Source organism: Schistocerca gregaria, chromosome 6 (genome assembly GCF_023897955.1).
Source record: "Schistocerca gregaria isolate iqSchGreg1 chromosome 6, iqSchGreg1.2, whole genome shotgun sequence".
NCBI lineage: Eukaryota > Metazoa > Arthropoda > Insecta > Orthoptera > Acrididae > Schistocerca > Schistocerca gregaria.
In genome coordinates, this window is record NC_064925.1 from 452,983,008 (window position 1) to 453,000,233 (window position 17,226).

Here is a 17,226-nt window from a genome sequence, read left to right on the forward strand (position 1 = left end):
ACCACACACTCCACATCTTTCCCCTCGTTCACTGACAACATTGGGGTATGCTCCACAAGAGGACACCAGTTTTTTGCCTCCGACTATCTTGAAAACTTATAGTTGAAAAACCATCAGTAGTGATTGATAACGCGATACTCAGTATTTGCTTCAAGTAACCCAAATGAACATTATGGGGAAATAGACTCATCATACTTACACTGATAAAAGCAACACTATATGTTCTATGTACGTACACCCAAAGCACTTTTATTCATATTTGCTATGTTATTAGATGAGTGATGAGTGAGTGTATTGTTTTTCCACTATAAATTTTATTTCAGTCAATGTTCAAAAACTGTTTGATGGCTTTACCGGTCTTGACTGTCTAGTCATTGTCAATAGCCCATAAATACTGCATGGCCAGTGGCTCAGTCAAAACATGCTAGGAGTCAACTTTTCATTGTAGAGTGTACTGGAAGATTCCAGCCATCAGCTACGCAATATTTATGAGCTACTGACAATGACTAGACAGTTGAGACCAATATAGCTATTACACAGTTTTGTACACACTGATTGAAATAAACTTTATATTGAAGCATGTTCCAAATTGATGCTCCAGAGTGATGTAATTGGCTGGCACAGCACTTCAAACAGTGTACCTAGCTATTATGTACTGTTTGCCACCTGTCTCCTTATGTGCACATCACTTTAATAAAAACTAAAACAGTAAGAAGAAAACTTCCGACATTGTTCAGAATTCAGGAATCAGTATATAAGGAAAAGCTCTCTAAATTAATTGAAAGGGTCTCTCAAGTGCAGTAGTCAAGCCTTTATTGGAAAGAAAATATTGAAAGTGAAGGGCACTAATTTGTAATATCACTGTCTGCCTGGAGAAATTTGATGCATAATAAAATATAACTCAGTTAAACAGTTTGTTTTTTCAAAGATATGATTAATGAAGTTCAAATGAGAATGCACTTACCAAAAAAATAAATAAATAAATAAATAAAAAATAAAAAAATTGAGGAAGTTTTTTGATGACCAACTGGTAAAATGTGTGTGTTCTGACTGACAGTCAATCTCTAAGGCATGAAAATTAAGCTTATTGGTATTATTACAAACTATTAAATGAAACTTGTCAAACAAAGGTAATTACCATACATGGAAAAAACTACCATCTACTAGAAATTGATGTTTGAGACTTAAGCTGAATGCCTGGCCAGTACTTTTAATCAGAATATCAGACTTCCTCATTATGTTTTCTATCAAGGGTACAACTTCAGCACACTTCATGGAGCAAATGAAACCTCTATTCTACTACTAAGTCTCCCTTATTTTTCCAGATTACAAAAACACTGTCTGTTAATCTATGAAAGACAAGTAGCTCCGACAGACTGTGTATACAGTACAAAAACTTATAAGGGAATGGTCCAATCTCACATGTTGAAACCTGCCCTGAATTTTTTCACACGGGATATATAAAGTTGAAAATTGCCAAATTCATAACAGTCCAGGAGGCTGTAGAAATATATACCCATGCCATAGCTGTAGCAGACAGTGCATTCATATAACGGCAGGCATATATCCTTGATTGATGAACATTGGTAAACAGATAACACAGCACAATGTGGTCATAACCTGTAAAGCAAATTTTCAGTCTTTGAAGATAGTTTTTCTGACACAGTTGTTCACAGTTACTCGTGAGAGTCATGCACTTTTACTGAAAGAGATTACAACAAGACCTAGTACTCTGAATTACTAGGGATGAACACTACTGATTTCAAGGCTTCTTCAAACTGGTTCATCAGATTCAAGAGATTATATGAAAGGAAGTAAATGTAGAGAGGAGATGTCATTAATAGGTAATACTATAGAGAAATTTGTAGCTGATGTGAAAACAAAGCTTCCTGTTTTCCCCTAAAATGCTGTGTATAAAGCCAGTCAGTCAGGTTTCGTGTAAGAACTGCAGGTGAACTGTGCTTTATCATTCTGAGCGTAAACAAGACAGAGTCACTTGTACAGTTGATGAATGTTATGACACATTTGTATACAACAATCCCAGTGATAAGTATAAGTAGATTACAGTTTCCTCAGCTTAATATCTGACTTCAGGACTAAACTCGGACGGTGTAACACTGTTATCTGGATACTTCCCACCAACACCAACCTATCCGAACTCCGGAGATGGGAACTCGCCCTTCAGTATATCCTCTCTTCTCGATATCCGCCAGGCCTCAACCTCCGCTAATTTCAAGTTGCCGCCGCTCATACCTCACCTGTCTTTCAACAACTTCTCTGCCTCTGTACTTCCGCCTCGACTGACATCTCTGCCCTTACTCTTTGCCTTTAAATATGTCTGTTTGTGTCTGTGTATGTGCGCATGGATATGTGTGTGTGTGTGTGCGCGAGTGTACACCTGTCCTTTTTTTCCCCTTAGGGAAGTCTTTCCGCTCCCGGGATTGGAATGACTCCTTACCCTCTCCCTTAAAACCCACATCCTTTCATTTTTCCCTCTCCTTCCCTCTTTCCTGACGAAGCAACCATCGGTTGCGAAAGCTAGTAATTCTGTGTGTGTGTTTGTGTTTTTTGTTCATTGTGCCTGTCTGCCGGCGCTTTCCCGCTTGGTAAGTCTTAGAATCTTTGTTTTTAATATATTTTTCCCATGTGGAAGTTTCTTTCTATTTTATATATATATATATATAAAGAAACTTCCACATGGGAAAAATATATTAAAAACAAAGATTCCAAGACTTACCAAGCGGGAAAGAGCCGGCAGACAGGCACATGAACAAAACACACAAACACACACACAGAATTACTAGATTTCGCAACCGATGGTTGCTTCTTCAGGAAGGAGAGGGAAAGACGAAAGGATGTGGGTTTTAAGGGAGAGGGTAAGGAGTCATTCCAATCACGGGAGCGGAAAGACTTCCCTTAGGGGAAAAAAAGGACAGCTGTACACACGCACACACACATATATCCATCCGCACATACACAGACACAAGCAGACATATTTAAAGGCAAAGAGTAAGGGCAGAGATGTCAGTCGAGGCGGAAGTACAGAGGCAAAGAAGTTGTTGAAAGACAGGAGAGGTATGAGCGGCGGCAACTTGAAATTAGCGGAGGTTGAGGCCTGCCGGATATCGAGAAGAGAGGATATATTGAAGGGCAAGTTCCCATCTCCGGAGTTCGGATAGGTTGGTGTTGGTGGGAAGTATCCAGATAACCCGGACGGTGTAACACTGTGCCAAGAAGTGCTGGCCGTGCATCAAGGCATGTTTAGCCACAGGGTGATCCTCATTACCAACAAACACTGTCTGCCTGTGTCCATTCATGCGAATGGACAGTTTGTTGCTGGTCATTCCCACATAGAAAGCGTCACAGTGCAGGCAGGTCAGTTGGTAAATCACGTGGGTGCTTTCACATGTGGCTCTCCCTTTGATCGTGTACACCTTCCGGCTTACAGGACTGGAGTAGGTGGTGGTGGGAGGGTGCATAGGACAGGTTTTACACCGGGGGCGGTTGCGAGGGTAGGAGCCAGAGGGTAGGGAAGGTGGTTTGGGGATTTCATAGGGATGAACCAAGAGGTTACGAAGGTTAGGTGGACGGCGGAAAGACACTCTTGGTGGAGTGGGGAGGATTTCATGAAGGATGGATCTCATTTCGGGGCAGGATTTTAGGAAGTCGTATGCCTGCTGGAGAGCCACATTCAAGGTCTGATCCAGTCCCGGGAAGTATTCTGTCACAAGTGGGGCACTTTTGGGGTTCTTCTGTGAGAGGTTCTGGGTTTGAGGGGATGAGGAAGTGGCTCTGGTTATCTGCTTCTGTACCAGGTTGGGAGGGTAGTTGCGGGATGCAAAAGCTGTTTTTAGGTTGTTGGTGTAATGGTCGAGGGATTCAGGACTGGAGCAGATTCGTTTGCCACGAAGGCCTAGGCTGTAGGGAAGGGACCGTTTGATATGGAATGGGTGGCAGCTGTCATAATGGAGGTACTGTTGCTTGTTGGTGGGTTTGATGTGGACGGATGTGTGCAGCTGGCCATTGGACAGATGGAGGTCAACGTCTAGGAAAGTGGCATGGGATTTGGAGTAGGACCAGATGAATCTGATGGAACCAAAGGAGTTGAGTTGGAGAGGAAATTCTGGAGTTGTTCTTCACTGTGAGTCCAGATCATGAAGATGTCATCAATAAATCTGTACCAAACTTTGGGTTGGCAGGCTTGGGTAACCAAGAAGGCTTCCTCTAAGCGACCCATAAATAGGTTGGCATACGAGGGGGCCATCCTGGTACCCATGGCTGTTCCCTTTAATTGTTAATTGTTGGTATGTCTGGCCTTCAAAAGTGAAGAAGTTGTGGGTCAGGATGAAGCTGGCTAAGGTGACGAGGAAAGAGGTTTTAGGTAGGGTGGCAGGTGATCGGCGTGAAAGGAAGTGCTCCATTGCAGCGAGGCCCTGGACGTGCGGGATATTCGTGTATAGGGAAGTGACATCAATGGTTACAAGGATGGTTTCCGGGGGTAACAGACTGGATACGGATTCCAGGCGTTCGAGAAAGTGGTTGGTGTCTTTGATGAAGGATGGGAGACTGCATGTAATGGGTTGAAGGTGTTGATCTACGTAGGCAGAGATACGTTCTAAGGGAAGTCTTTCCGCTCCCGGGATTGGAATGACTCCTTACCCTCTCCCTTAAAACCCACATCCTTTCGTCTTTCCCTCTCCTTCCTGAAGAAGCAACCATCGGTTGCGAAAGCTAGTAATTCTGTGTGTGTGTTTTGTTCATGTGCCTGTCTGCCGGCGCTTTCCCGCTTGGTGTGTGTGTGTGTATATATAAAGCCAACGACAACAGACTGTTTAACGGCAAAAACCTTGTAATCTGTGTACAATATCTGGAAAATTTTGAGATAATGATTTTCAATATTACATCTGCAACATCTTACCATACGAAGAAAAGAAAATAGGTTTTTTTTTTTTTTTTTTTTTTTTTTTTTTTTTTTTTTTTTTTTTTTTTTTGCCTGGGCACAATGATACCACCCTGAACTATTAGTATTACTCAGCATCTCAATAAGGGAGGGGGAAAAATTAAATAAATTTAACAGTGTAAAGCATTTTTCAGAAAACTGTCAGACAATATAATTTCTGACAGCTATCTGTCATTTCAGGTTCATCAGCCGAATAGCACTGTTAAACTTCAGTCATTTTTGCATTGTCAAACTGTGCTGCAACATTTTATGAATTGGATGAAGTATGCCTGCATTGGTTACGCAGTACACAGTACAATACTCAACTGTGGTTCTGAATACATAAAATCAGCAATTACTGTGAGATGTGCCTGGTGCAAGGAAAATGTTTTTTTTCCATCATCCAACAGACACTTCGCATTCTTGTGACGGTTACAGGGAGTAATAAATGAAGTGTTTCATTGTTGGTAAAATATAAATCATTAAAAAATTATCGTAACAACTGTGTTACAAGCTTTGTTATAAAATCCGTAACATCAACAAACTAAAGTCCTGCTTTATGGAAGTTGTCTGAAATGTATCATCACACAATGCCTTCATTTTTTCTGTGGCTAGTCATTTGTCTAAGAAACACATCTGGAATAGTTTAGCTGCCAATATGGTCTGCAAGTTAGTAAAAAATTAATGATTTGCGATATGTATGGTATAATTTAAGAGTTTAAAATTCTCGTGCATGCACTTTGGACTTTGCACTATGCAGTGCTACATTTTCGTGTCACAGCTGTCATCTGCTTATTCATTGATCATACACTGGAAACGAAGAGCTGTACAAATCACTGTTATAAGCAGTTCTTCTTGCAACAAAAGTGAATAGCTTTAACATTACTTTTTAAATACTTGCAGTGTGCCTTAGCACCTAAAATTTGGACAGTCCATTTCTTTCAGTGTATTTTTCCTGTGTGAAAAACATGAGTGTAGGTTTCGACATGTTGGATTGGACCATTCTCTTGTTAGCTACTGCACTTTAAACTGAAATACATTATACTGGCAGAGCTTTCAACTGTACATTGTTTTCTTTGAAGATATGTAACAGAAGGATGCACTAGTTTTTTTGTTCAGATCTTTGTATATACAGATTACATGTTTTACATACAAGATTACATACACTACACTTGTATACATTAAGTTGGATACTTTGTTAAGAGTCATGTTCCATAGTACAAACATGAATAAAATGAATACACCCGTGGTGAAAGGGGACTGACCTGAAAAATTGGTCCTGTTAATAACATTAAATTACACATGGGCTTCAAGCTTTTAGTTTTATACAATACAAAGGGAAAGAAGAAGAAAAAAAGGTTAGTCAACTACATGCTTTTTACCTAAAGTGTGTATCATACTAACTTTAATAACAACATAAAAGCCCAGCTTCTCTTCTTTGATCTTCCTAGTTCTTCCGCGAAATGTGCGTTGGCCGCAGTACATTAATTCTGCAGTCAGCTTCAAATGCCAGTTCTCTAAATTTTCTCAATAGTGCCACATGAAAATAATGTCCTGTTCCCTCCAGGGAATCCTATTTGAGCTTACAAAGCACCTCCATAATACTTGCTTCCTGACTGAAATTAATAGTTACAAATCTAGCAGCACACCTCTTAATTGCTTCAATGTCTTACTTTAATCTGACCTGGAGAGGATCCCACACAGTCAAATGGTACTCAAGAAAGGGATGCACTGGTGTTCCATATGCAGTCTCCTTTATAGATGAGCTACACTTCTCAGAAAATTCTCCCAGTAGCTTACATTATTCTCCATTTAGAGGAAGCTGTCACTCATCACACGTACTAGAAATTTTGACTACATAATCTTGTACCCTCCTACAGTCACTTAAAGATGATACCTTCACATATACCACAGCATCATCGGCAGACACCCACAAATTGCTACTCAGTCTGTCTGACAGATAATTTACATAAATCAAACAAAGGAAAATCCAGGATGAAATTTAACAATATTATGAGAGAGAAGTTGCTACTCACCATATAGTAAAGATGCTGAGCCGCAGATAGGGGGAGGAAAAAAAAAAAAAAACCTTTCGCACTTAAAGCTTTTGGCCAATGGCCTTCGTCAACAATAGAGACACATACACACACTGGCACAAATGCAACTCTCACACATGACTGCAGTCTCAGGCAACTGAAACCACACTCATCACAGTGTGGTTTCAGATGCCTGAGACTGCAGTTGTGTGTGTGTGTGTGTGTGTGTGTGTGTGTGTGTGTGTGTGTGTGTGTGTGTATTGTTGACAAATGCCTATCTGCGACTCAGCATCTCCACTATATGGTGAGTAGCACCTCATATGATAATTTACATATACAGATAATAAGAGCATGTCCTCTCACGCTTCCCTGTGACACTCCTGACGATACCCTTGTCTCTGATGAACACTCACCATTGACGAGTATGTACTGGGGTGTATTACTTGAAAAGTCTTCAAGCCACTCATGCATCTGGGAATCCAATATGTATATTCTTGGACCTTCATCACAGTCTGCTGTGGGGCACCATGGCAAACACTTTCTGGAAATCTAGGAATTTGGTATCTGCCTGTTGCCCTCCATTCATGATTTGTCGGACGTGTGAGAAAAAGGCAAGCTGAGTTTTGAATGGGTGATGCTTTCTAAAACTGGGCAAATTTGTGGACAGAAACTTTTCTGTCCCCTGGAAATTTGTTACATTTGAACTCAGAATGTGTTTCAGAAGACTGCTGCAACCTGATGTTAAGGATATCGGTCTGTAATTATACAGACCAATTATTTTATCTTTCTTATATACAGGAGTTATCTGCACTTTTTCCAGTCACTTTGGACTTAGCATGGAGTGAGAGATTTGCAATAAATGCAAGCAGATTAAGGGAACAGCCCCGTACCGTGCTATCTGTGAAACTGAACAGATATTCCATCCAGCCCTTGCAATATATTTGTTTCCATTTCTTTCAGTTACATCCCTATGCTGGGGATGCCTATTACTAGAGGTCTGCGCGGATGTGGATATCCGCAGATATATCCACGGTATTTGTTACTTGGCGGATAAAATCGCGACCGGCGCGGATATCCGCGGGTCATTTGCAGATAATGAGCAAGGCATCTGCCCAGTACGTATGTTGCAATGTTAGTTGAAAACTTCAAGTCAGCTGACATTCTTGGAATCCTGCAGGGCTCGGGTAGAGCGGATGTCTGTTGTCCTCAGCCCCTGGCTACGACTGACGTAGCTGTACCCAAGAGACCTGTACCTAATCCGTTTCCGCGACTGTGTCTTTTGTGTGGCCTGTGAAGTGCTCTCTGGGTGGCAAACCTGCCCACTGTCTACCATAAGATGGTTAGAGTGTCTGCCATGTAAGCAGAAGCAGGAGATCCAGGGTTCGAGTCCCGGTCGGGGCTCACATTTTCATCTGTCCCCGTTGGCGTATGTCAACGCCTATAAGCAACTAAGGGTGTTCATTTCATTGTAATTTCGTTCTAACGAGCTGCACGGTCACCGATGGTATCTGTTCTTTCGGACATGTCCGAATGAATAGATACCATCTTAGTACATATAAAAAGTAGTTAAGTTGTCGCAGAAATGGCACCCTGACAATAACTATGTCATTACATTTGATAATTCTAAGTAGTACTGTCTATTACTATTAATTACTCATTCAAAACTTAAATATATGCGGATGCGGATAAGGAACTTGTGGATGCGGATTAATTGCCACGGATTAGGATCTTGCGGATGCGGATTGCAATTTTCTTATCTCCGCAGACCTCTGCCTATTACTATGTCCTCCACATGGGAGTCTGTGTGACAGGCAAACGTTGGCACATTTATATGAACCTACTGCATGTATTTCTTAAATGCAAAATTTAAAACTTCAACTTTCTTTTGCTGTTTTCTACTGTCACTCCAGACTGCTTGGTGAGTGACTGGATAGAAGGCTTCAATCAACTTACGGATTTTCCTAAGGACCAAAATTTTATGAAGTTCTTAACAAGATCTCTTGCCAAAGCATGAAGGTAGAAGTTTTTGTATGCTTCATAGACTGAAACTTCTACAGATGCATGAATGTCTACTAATTTTAGCCAGATGACATCTGTGCATTGTTTTTTGGGTGGGTGGTTTTGGGGAGGAGACCAGACAGCGAGGTCATCGGTCTCATTGGATTAGGGAAGGATGGGGAAGGAAGTCGGCCGGGCCCTTTCAAAGGAACCATCCCGGTATTTGCCTGGAGCGATTTAAGGATATCACGGAAAATCTAAATCAGGATGGCCAAACGCGGGATTGAACCGTCGTCCTCCCGAATGCATGTCCAGTGTGCTAGCCACTGCGCCACCTCACTCGGTATTGTTTATTGAACCAAGACTGCCACAGTCTCTGCTTTCTCCACATTTTCTGAATTTTATTAGTAAACCACAGTGGTTCTTTCCCATCCTTAATCCATTTACTCACTACATACTTCTCCATGGTGTAATTTACTGTTTAAACTTTGCCCATAATTCTATGTCTGTCATACTGGAACTAAAGGATGTTAATTCATTGTCTAAGTGGGATGACAACAACTACTTAGCTACCTTTTCTAGCACAAATGTTCTTCTAGCAGTCTCAATGGATTTATTAACTTTAGTGATTGTAGTTGCTATGGTATCATCGTGATCACTATCTCTATACTGACACTGTCAGTCAGACCAGGCATGTTTATAGATACAAGGTCTAAAATGTTTTCTTTTCATTAGGGTTGTCTAACTAGCTGGTCAAGACCGTTTTTGGAAAATTTGTTCACAAGTACTTCGTAAAACTCTCTGTTCGTACAACCTGCAGTGAATCCTTAAGACATTCCTGTCTATACTTGGTAGATTTAAGTCACCTCCAACTAATACTGCATGATCTGGATATTTCTGCACTACTGAGCATAGGCATCCTTTGAAAGATTCTACAACTTTTACAGTGCAATTGGTGGCTGGTAAGAATGTCCAGTAATTAACTTTAGTTCATCTAGGTCTTCTACTCACATCCAAATAACTTCACAGTCTGACTCAATTTTGATCTCAATAGCCACATTTTTGTTGACAACAATGGATACTCCCCCTCTTATGGTGTCTGATAAGTACTTTCAATGAATGTTTCATGTCTTGCTAAATATTTCTGATCTTTCTACTTTCAGTTTCAGCCAGCTCACAGTTCCAACAATAATTTGAACACAATGACTTTCCTGAATGGCAATAAATTCAGGAATTTTGTTACAAATACCTCAACTATTTACTGTTAAAATGGTGACAGTCAATGTGTCTTTATCTTTTATGTGGTCTTGCTTTGCTTCTGACTAAGTAATGTTTGAGGCTGCCTGCAGAACGATTCTACTGTTGCCAACATATATTTCATGAAAGGACCAAGAAGATAAGATTAGGGCTTATATGGAGGCAATACAGGCAGTTATTTTTCCCTTACTCTATTTGGGAGTCAAACAGGAAAGGAAATGACTAGTAGTGGTACAGGGTACTCTCAGACATGCACCTTATAGGGGCTTGTGAAGTATGTATGCAGATTGTAGCTGTAGATGTAGAGCAGAGGACCTCAAACTACTGCCTCAAAAGGTGCACTCCACAAGTATTCTGCTACATGAGTAGCTGTTCCCTTTGTGTAGTGCACCCCTGACCCATCAACGGGAGTCCCACAACTTTCCACCCCGTAACACAAGTCCAGAAATCTACAGCCAAAACTGCCACAGGATGAAGAAAACCTTATTTCCAGCCTGCTGCTCATCTCAACAATACATGCATCTTATTTGATAAAGATTTTTCTTGATACCTTGTATTTATATTAATTACTTTTATATTAATCCATTTCTCCAGACATGTGCTGCCCATATGTAAATTACAGTTGATGCTCGCATAGGTGATCTCCCTCACCACATTGCTGAATGAGGAATATTTCGTCTGCACCTCTTCCTGCCCCTGCAATTAGCTGTTCACCCGATACTTCTGTGCCCTAATACATACACTTCATCAAAATCAGTCAAATTATTGGTCTCGCACGAGCAGTATATATATCTTCTTGTGCTTTGATAAAAATGTTGCATCTGAGGTCTGACACAGAAGGACAACACTGATGCTGCAAATTTATGTACTTACTAAACACGCTGAATTACTGACGGGTCATCTTCAAGAAAGGATACATACAAACATGTCTTTCATTTTCTAGTCCCTATTACGATCTGTGGTGTAAAAGAGATTCTGTCATAGCACTAATGTGTGCTTTAAACCAATGGTTAGAAAAGAACAGTATGCAGTGGTGGTTGTGTATTGTGCAGTGATAAAACCCATACTGTCCACAGGCCACACAACATGAAACACAGATCAACTCAACACTGGAGAACAATTTCAGGTCTGGATATATTTGCTGTGCAATACTGTCTGATGCATGCTGGACCTGTGATATACACGTAATTGATTCCTCATCCATTGATAACCACAATAAGAGGCAAACTGTGGCGTTTTCAGAAAAAGTCTGCTTCAATCTGAACTACACTGACAGCTCTACACATTACACATCATCACAGTGATCGTAATCTGGCAGCCTGCATTGTTACACAACACAGTCGACAAAGAGTGAATTTTGTGCTATGGGAAGCTATTGAATACAACATGTGATCTCAAATTCTTGCTCAGGGCAATCTGCAAAGCTTACTGCTGCTGAGGCATGATTTAGAAATCCCATCTTCAGGCAACTCCACCTTCCATGTTTCAGCCTGCTGACACAGCCATATGTAATGAGAAATATGGAAGTTTTCTTTCTCAAACAATAAAAGGAACCAGTGCTTTCTTGGACTGCACATTCACTTGAGAGGTCAAATATGCCTAGAATGGGATTACTCAGGAATAAGTTTGGCGGAGTTGTTGAGTAACAACATTCGAAAATTCATCCACTCACATACAAACAACATGGGGGAACATTCCTCAGGGCTTCATCCAATCCCACTAAAATTCCATTCCATGATATTTAAAGGTGTGTAATGCTGGATGTGGGGGTTTCATACCACGTTGAATTCTCATAATCAGCAATCAAGTATAGTTCTTTGATATTAATAATTGGCTGTTTTTGCATACCTAGTACGTGACAGAAATCTCATTCCAGTCACAAATATCCTTCTTGGTACTGCAATTTTCACCAACAGTGTGTGTTTCCTTGGAACAAATAAATCTGTACAAGTTAAAAATTATCCTCTTTTAAAGCACAGACATTCTTCTACAGACTGACACCTGGAATCTACTTTTTCAAACTAATTTCTTACTCAGAAAAAGTCTGAGGGGGTGGAGGTGGAAAGGTGTCAGATGGAATAAATTAGTTAATTCTACAACAAAAGTACAAAGCTTACTTGCATATCAGAGGAAGAAAAACTATAGTATGTTCATATTAAGAAGTAATACAAACTAAAGAACACACTAAACATTTGGATTATAATTATCCACACAATTTCTCCAGTCGCCTTTTGTGCTTTAAAATCTTTCAAACTACAATTATCTTCCTATAACTGGTACTTAATGGCAGCAATTTTGTGTGTGTGTGTGTGTGTGTGTGTGTGTGTGTGTGTGAGAGAGAGAGAGAGAGAGAGAGAGAGAGAGAGAGAGAGAGAGAGAGAGAGGGGGGGGGGGAGGGGGGAGGGGAGGAGTAGGAGAAAAGCCACTGAAAGCATTGCCAATTGAATACTAGTTCACTTCTTACAAGTAGTTTGGAAGAAGTACATGCCTCCAACATTGCTGGGGTAGGAAATCTAGTCTTTGTACATGCAATTGATAGCTGTCCCAAATAACTCATTCAAGGGGGTTTGACAATTTGTCATCTGCAATGTTTGATCAAGCAGCACATCACTTGGTGCACACATTCCTATCAGCAAGACAATTATTTAGATTGCTATTAGCATATTACTTTTGTTTTACAAGTTTTCTACAAGACAAGAATTCCTAGAACACCTTTATAAAATTTTACCTGTGGCAGCATTTGCCTTCGGAGTCACCCGTGGACCTTCCAATTTCTGTCCAACTAACTCGCACCACCCTACAGGATAGACATCAGGACTTTCACAATCCAGCCATTGGTCATACTCCTCTTCCCAACCATCGAAATGTACCTTCAATAAGCGACCCACAACACGTGATACTGTTCCAACACACACCAGTCTTGGATCCATAAGGTCTGCAGCTTCAAGACGCATTCCCACTACAAAGCCATGAGCAGGAACTTCCTATAAATGAAAATCAACTTCAAATTAAAATCAGAAGACTGTATAAGAAGCACTGCAACAGACTGTTAAAAAAAACTTTAAGATAATGAAAGATGTAAAAGCCTATATAATCATTTAACACCTGCAACTACTTGGCTAGTAATAATAAAATGAAGAAATTGTTCGGTGGTAGTAGGCTAATAGCTAGTTACATCACTCATCTATCAAGAATTCAAGTGGATTGGATGCACAATGACTATATGCCTTACTTTTCTACACGATTCATATTTTGCTATATCATTTTCTATACTCCATTCCCTCTTTCCTTGAGATATATAAAACTGCATCTTTCGTTGCAAAACAATTACGAAGGAAAGATGAAAGGATGTGGGTTTTAAGGGAGAGGATAAGGAGTCATTCCAATCCCGGGAGCGGAAAGACTTACCTTAGGGGGGAAAAAAGGACAGGTATATACTCGAGCGCGCGCGCACACACACACACACACACACACACACACACACACACACACACACACACACACACACACACACACACACACACACACACGCACGCCAACACACACACACGCACGCACACACACACACACGCACACACACACACATGCACAAATCCATCCATACATATACAGACACAAGCAGACATATTTAAAGGCAAAGAGTTTGGGCAGAGATGACAGTCGAGGTGGAAGTGTAGAGGCAAAGATGATGTTGAATGACAGGTGAGGTATGAGTGGCGGCAACTTGAAGTTAGCGGAGACTGAGGCCTGGTGGATAACGAGACGAGAGGATATATTGAAGGGCAAGTTCCCATCTCCGGAGTTCGGATAGGTTGGTGTTGGTGGGAAGTATCCAGATAACCCGGACGGTGTAACACTGTGCCAAGATGTGCTGGCCGTGCACCAAGGCATGTTTAGCCACAGGGTGATCCTCATTACCAACAAACACTGTCTGCCTGTGTTTATTCATGCGAATGGACAGTTTGTTGCTGGTCATTCCCACATAGAAAGCGTCACAGTGTAGGCAGGTCAGATGATAAATCACGTGGGTGCTTTCACACGTGGCTCTGCCTTTGATCGTGTACACCTTCCGGGTTACAGGACTGGAGTAGGTGGTGGTGGGAGGGTGCATAGGACAGGTTTTACCCCGGGGGCGGTTACAAGGGTAGGAACCAGAGGGTGGGGAAGGTGGTTTGGGGATTTCATAGGGATGAACCAAGAGGTTACGAAGATTAGGTGGACGGCGGAAAGACACTCTTGGTGGAGTGGGGAGGATTTCATGAAGGATGGATCTCATTTCGAGGCAGGATTTTAGGAAGTCGTATCCCTGCTGGAGAGCCACATTCAGAGTCTGATCCAGTCCCGGAAAGTATCCTGTCACAAGTGGGGCACTTTTGTGTTTGTTGGTAATGACGATCACCCGGTGGCTAAACATGCCTTGGTGCACAGCCAGCACACCTTGGCACAGTGTTACACCGTCCGGGTTATCTGGATACTTCCCACCAACACCAACCTATCTAACTCCGGAGATGGGAACTTGCCCTTCAATATATCCTCTCTTCTCGTTATCCACCAGGCCTCAATCTCCGCTAATTTCAAGTTGCCACCACTCATACCTCACCTGTCATTCAACATCATCTTTGCCTCTGCACTTCCGCCTCGACTGTCATCTCTGCCCAAACTCTTTGCCTTTAAATATGTCTGCTTGTGTCTGTATATGTATGGATGGATTTGTGTGTGTGTGTGTGTGTGTGTGTGTGTGTGTGTGTGTGTGTGTGTGTGTGTGTGTGTGTAAGCGCGCGCGAGTATATACCTATCCTTTTTTCCCCCCCTAAGGTAAGTCTTTCCGCTCCCGGGATTGGAATGACTACTTACCCTCTGTGTGTGTGTGTGTGTGTGTGTGTGTGTGTGTGTGTGTGTGTGTGCACGCGCGAGTATATACCTATCCTTTTTTCCCCCTAAGGTAAGTCTTTCCGCTCCCGGGATTGGAATGACTCCTACCCTCTCCCTTAAAACCCACATCCTTTCATCTTTCCTTTTCCTTCCCTCTTTCCTGACGAAGCAGCCGCTGGTTGCGAAAGCTCGAAATTCTGTGTGTATGTTTGTGCATTTTATTTATTGTGCCTATCTACCAGCGCTTTCCCGCTCGGTAAGTCTTGGAATCTTTGTTTTTAATATATTATTCCCATGTGGAAGTTTCTTTCTATTATATGACTTAACAAGCGGGAAAGCGCCGGTAGATAGACACAATAATACACTTAAATCCAAGTACTCTGTCACTCACTAATTCACTTCTTCACAGAATAACAAGAACATTCTAAAACATTCATAAATATATCCAGAATTATAACAACCTCTTCATTGAATTAATGTGCACTAATCAATGTTCACACTCTCCAATTGGTCTTTTGCCGGCTCAAATCGCAACTTTATACTGGTTAATATCTGATCCAGTACTGTTTTGAACATGCGAACCAACTGACTATACTTATGTAAAATCCTCAGTACTTTTCCAATGAATTTCTATCTCAATACACTCATATTTGAGATGCAGACAAGCACAACGAAAAGACTGCTATAAATTTAAGCTTTCGGTTAAAAGGCATACTTCCGAAATAGAAAACAAACACACACATTTAAACAAGCACAACTGGCACACACCTAAGGGAGTAGAGGGTAGGTGTGGGAGAAGATGTAGTGCTGCTTGTGGGAGCATGCAGGGATGCTGTGGGGATAGGGTGGGAATGCACAAATTGGTTGTTGGGACGGGGGGGGGGGGGGGGGGGGGTAAATGAGATAAGTATGGAATGGGGAAGAAGACCAGTGGTTGTTTTAGCGGGATATATAGCGGTGAAGTGCTGGAGTGGGAGCAGGGAATGGGATAGGTAGGTGGAGGAGAGGAACTAGTAGAGGGTGAGGCCAGAGGGTTTATGGGAATGTAGATATATTGCAGGGATAGTTCACAACAGCGTAATTCAGAAAAGCTGGTGGTAGGAAGGATTCAGATGGCACAGGAATTGAACTGAAGCACATCATGTTTGGCAGCATGTTTAGTGACTGGGTGGTCCAGCAGTTTCTTGGCCACAGTGTGCAGGTGGCCACTCATGTGGATAGACATCTTGTTAGTTGTCTTGCCCACATAGAAAGCAGTACAGTGGTAACAGCTTAGTTTGTAGATCAAATAGCTGATTTCATAGACAGCACTGTCTTTGACAGGGCAGGAGAGGCCTGTGACCTGGTGATGGAAAGGAGTATGGGGCAGGTCTTGCATTTAGATCTATTGCAGGGATATGACACATGAAGCATGGGCAGAGTAGGGATAGGCAAGGATTTTGTTAGGTTTGGTGGGTGCCAGAATACTGCTATGGGATGCATGAGAAGGATAGTGGGTACAGTGTGTATACATGAACAAGGAAAAAAAATTCCCAGATTTCCCAGCTGAAAACACACTTTCTCCCAGGTGAACATACACTTTTCCCATGTTAAGTGATAGTATACTTTTCCTCGGCACTGTAAAACTTATCAGTCCTTTGGATGTTTATGGTTTTATACGCCGACGTAGAATTTCCCGGCACTTTAGAAAACGAAACTCGCGGGGGAGGGGAACACATTCTGGAAAGATCTTTGATGTGCAGCAACATATAAACTACATATTTTCGTGTTACGAAGGCATAAATTCGAATTCCACCAAACACCGCATATTACTTTCCAAAGCACTGAAATTGAGATTGCGAAGCGCTTTTGTAAGCCAGTCACAATTCAAGACACATGATTTCGCCAGCTGATGACAGCACAGGACACATGATGAAGTCAGCCAATAGCAAGATCACTCTTAAGTAGTGCAAACAGACAAATAGGGAGAGTTAACGGTTTAAATTAATATACATAGTGTTGCTACAAGAAAAACAGAGCTTCCATATATAATCATGGTCTCGAAGATTAATAAGCTGCACGAGAAGCTAAGCTTCCACATATAATGTTGATCTTTCTTGTGCATTTAAGACATATCACACAAAT

At 41.5% G+C, this 17,226-nt stretch overlaps 1 protein-coding gene across 6 annotated transcripts in view; it reads right to left on the reverse strand.

Annotated features, from left to right (window-relative positions):
* LOC126278350 (polycomb protein Sfmbt-like) overlaps positions 1 to 17,226 on the reverse strand; it is a 263,014-nt gene that overhangs the window by 22,227 nt on the left and 223,561 nt on the right. For all 6 annotated transcript variants that reach the window (XM_049978395.1, XM_049978396.1, XM_049978394.1 and 3 more), the window contains one exon: positions 12,959 to 13,214. In XM_049978395.1, the coding sequence (XP_049834352.1) occupies positions 12,959 to 13,214 (256 nt within the window). The remainder of the gene's footprint in view (positions 1 to 12,958; positions 13,215 to 17,226) is intronic.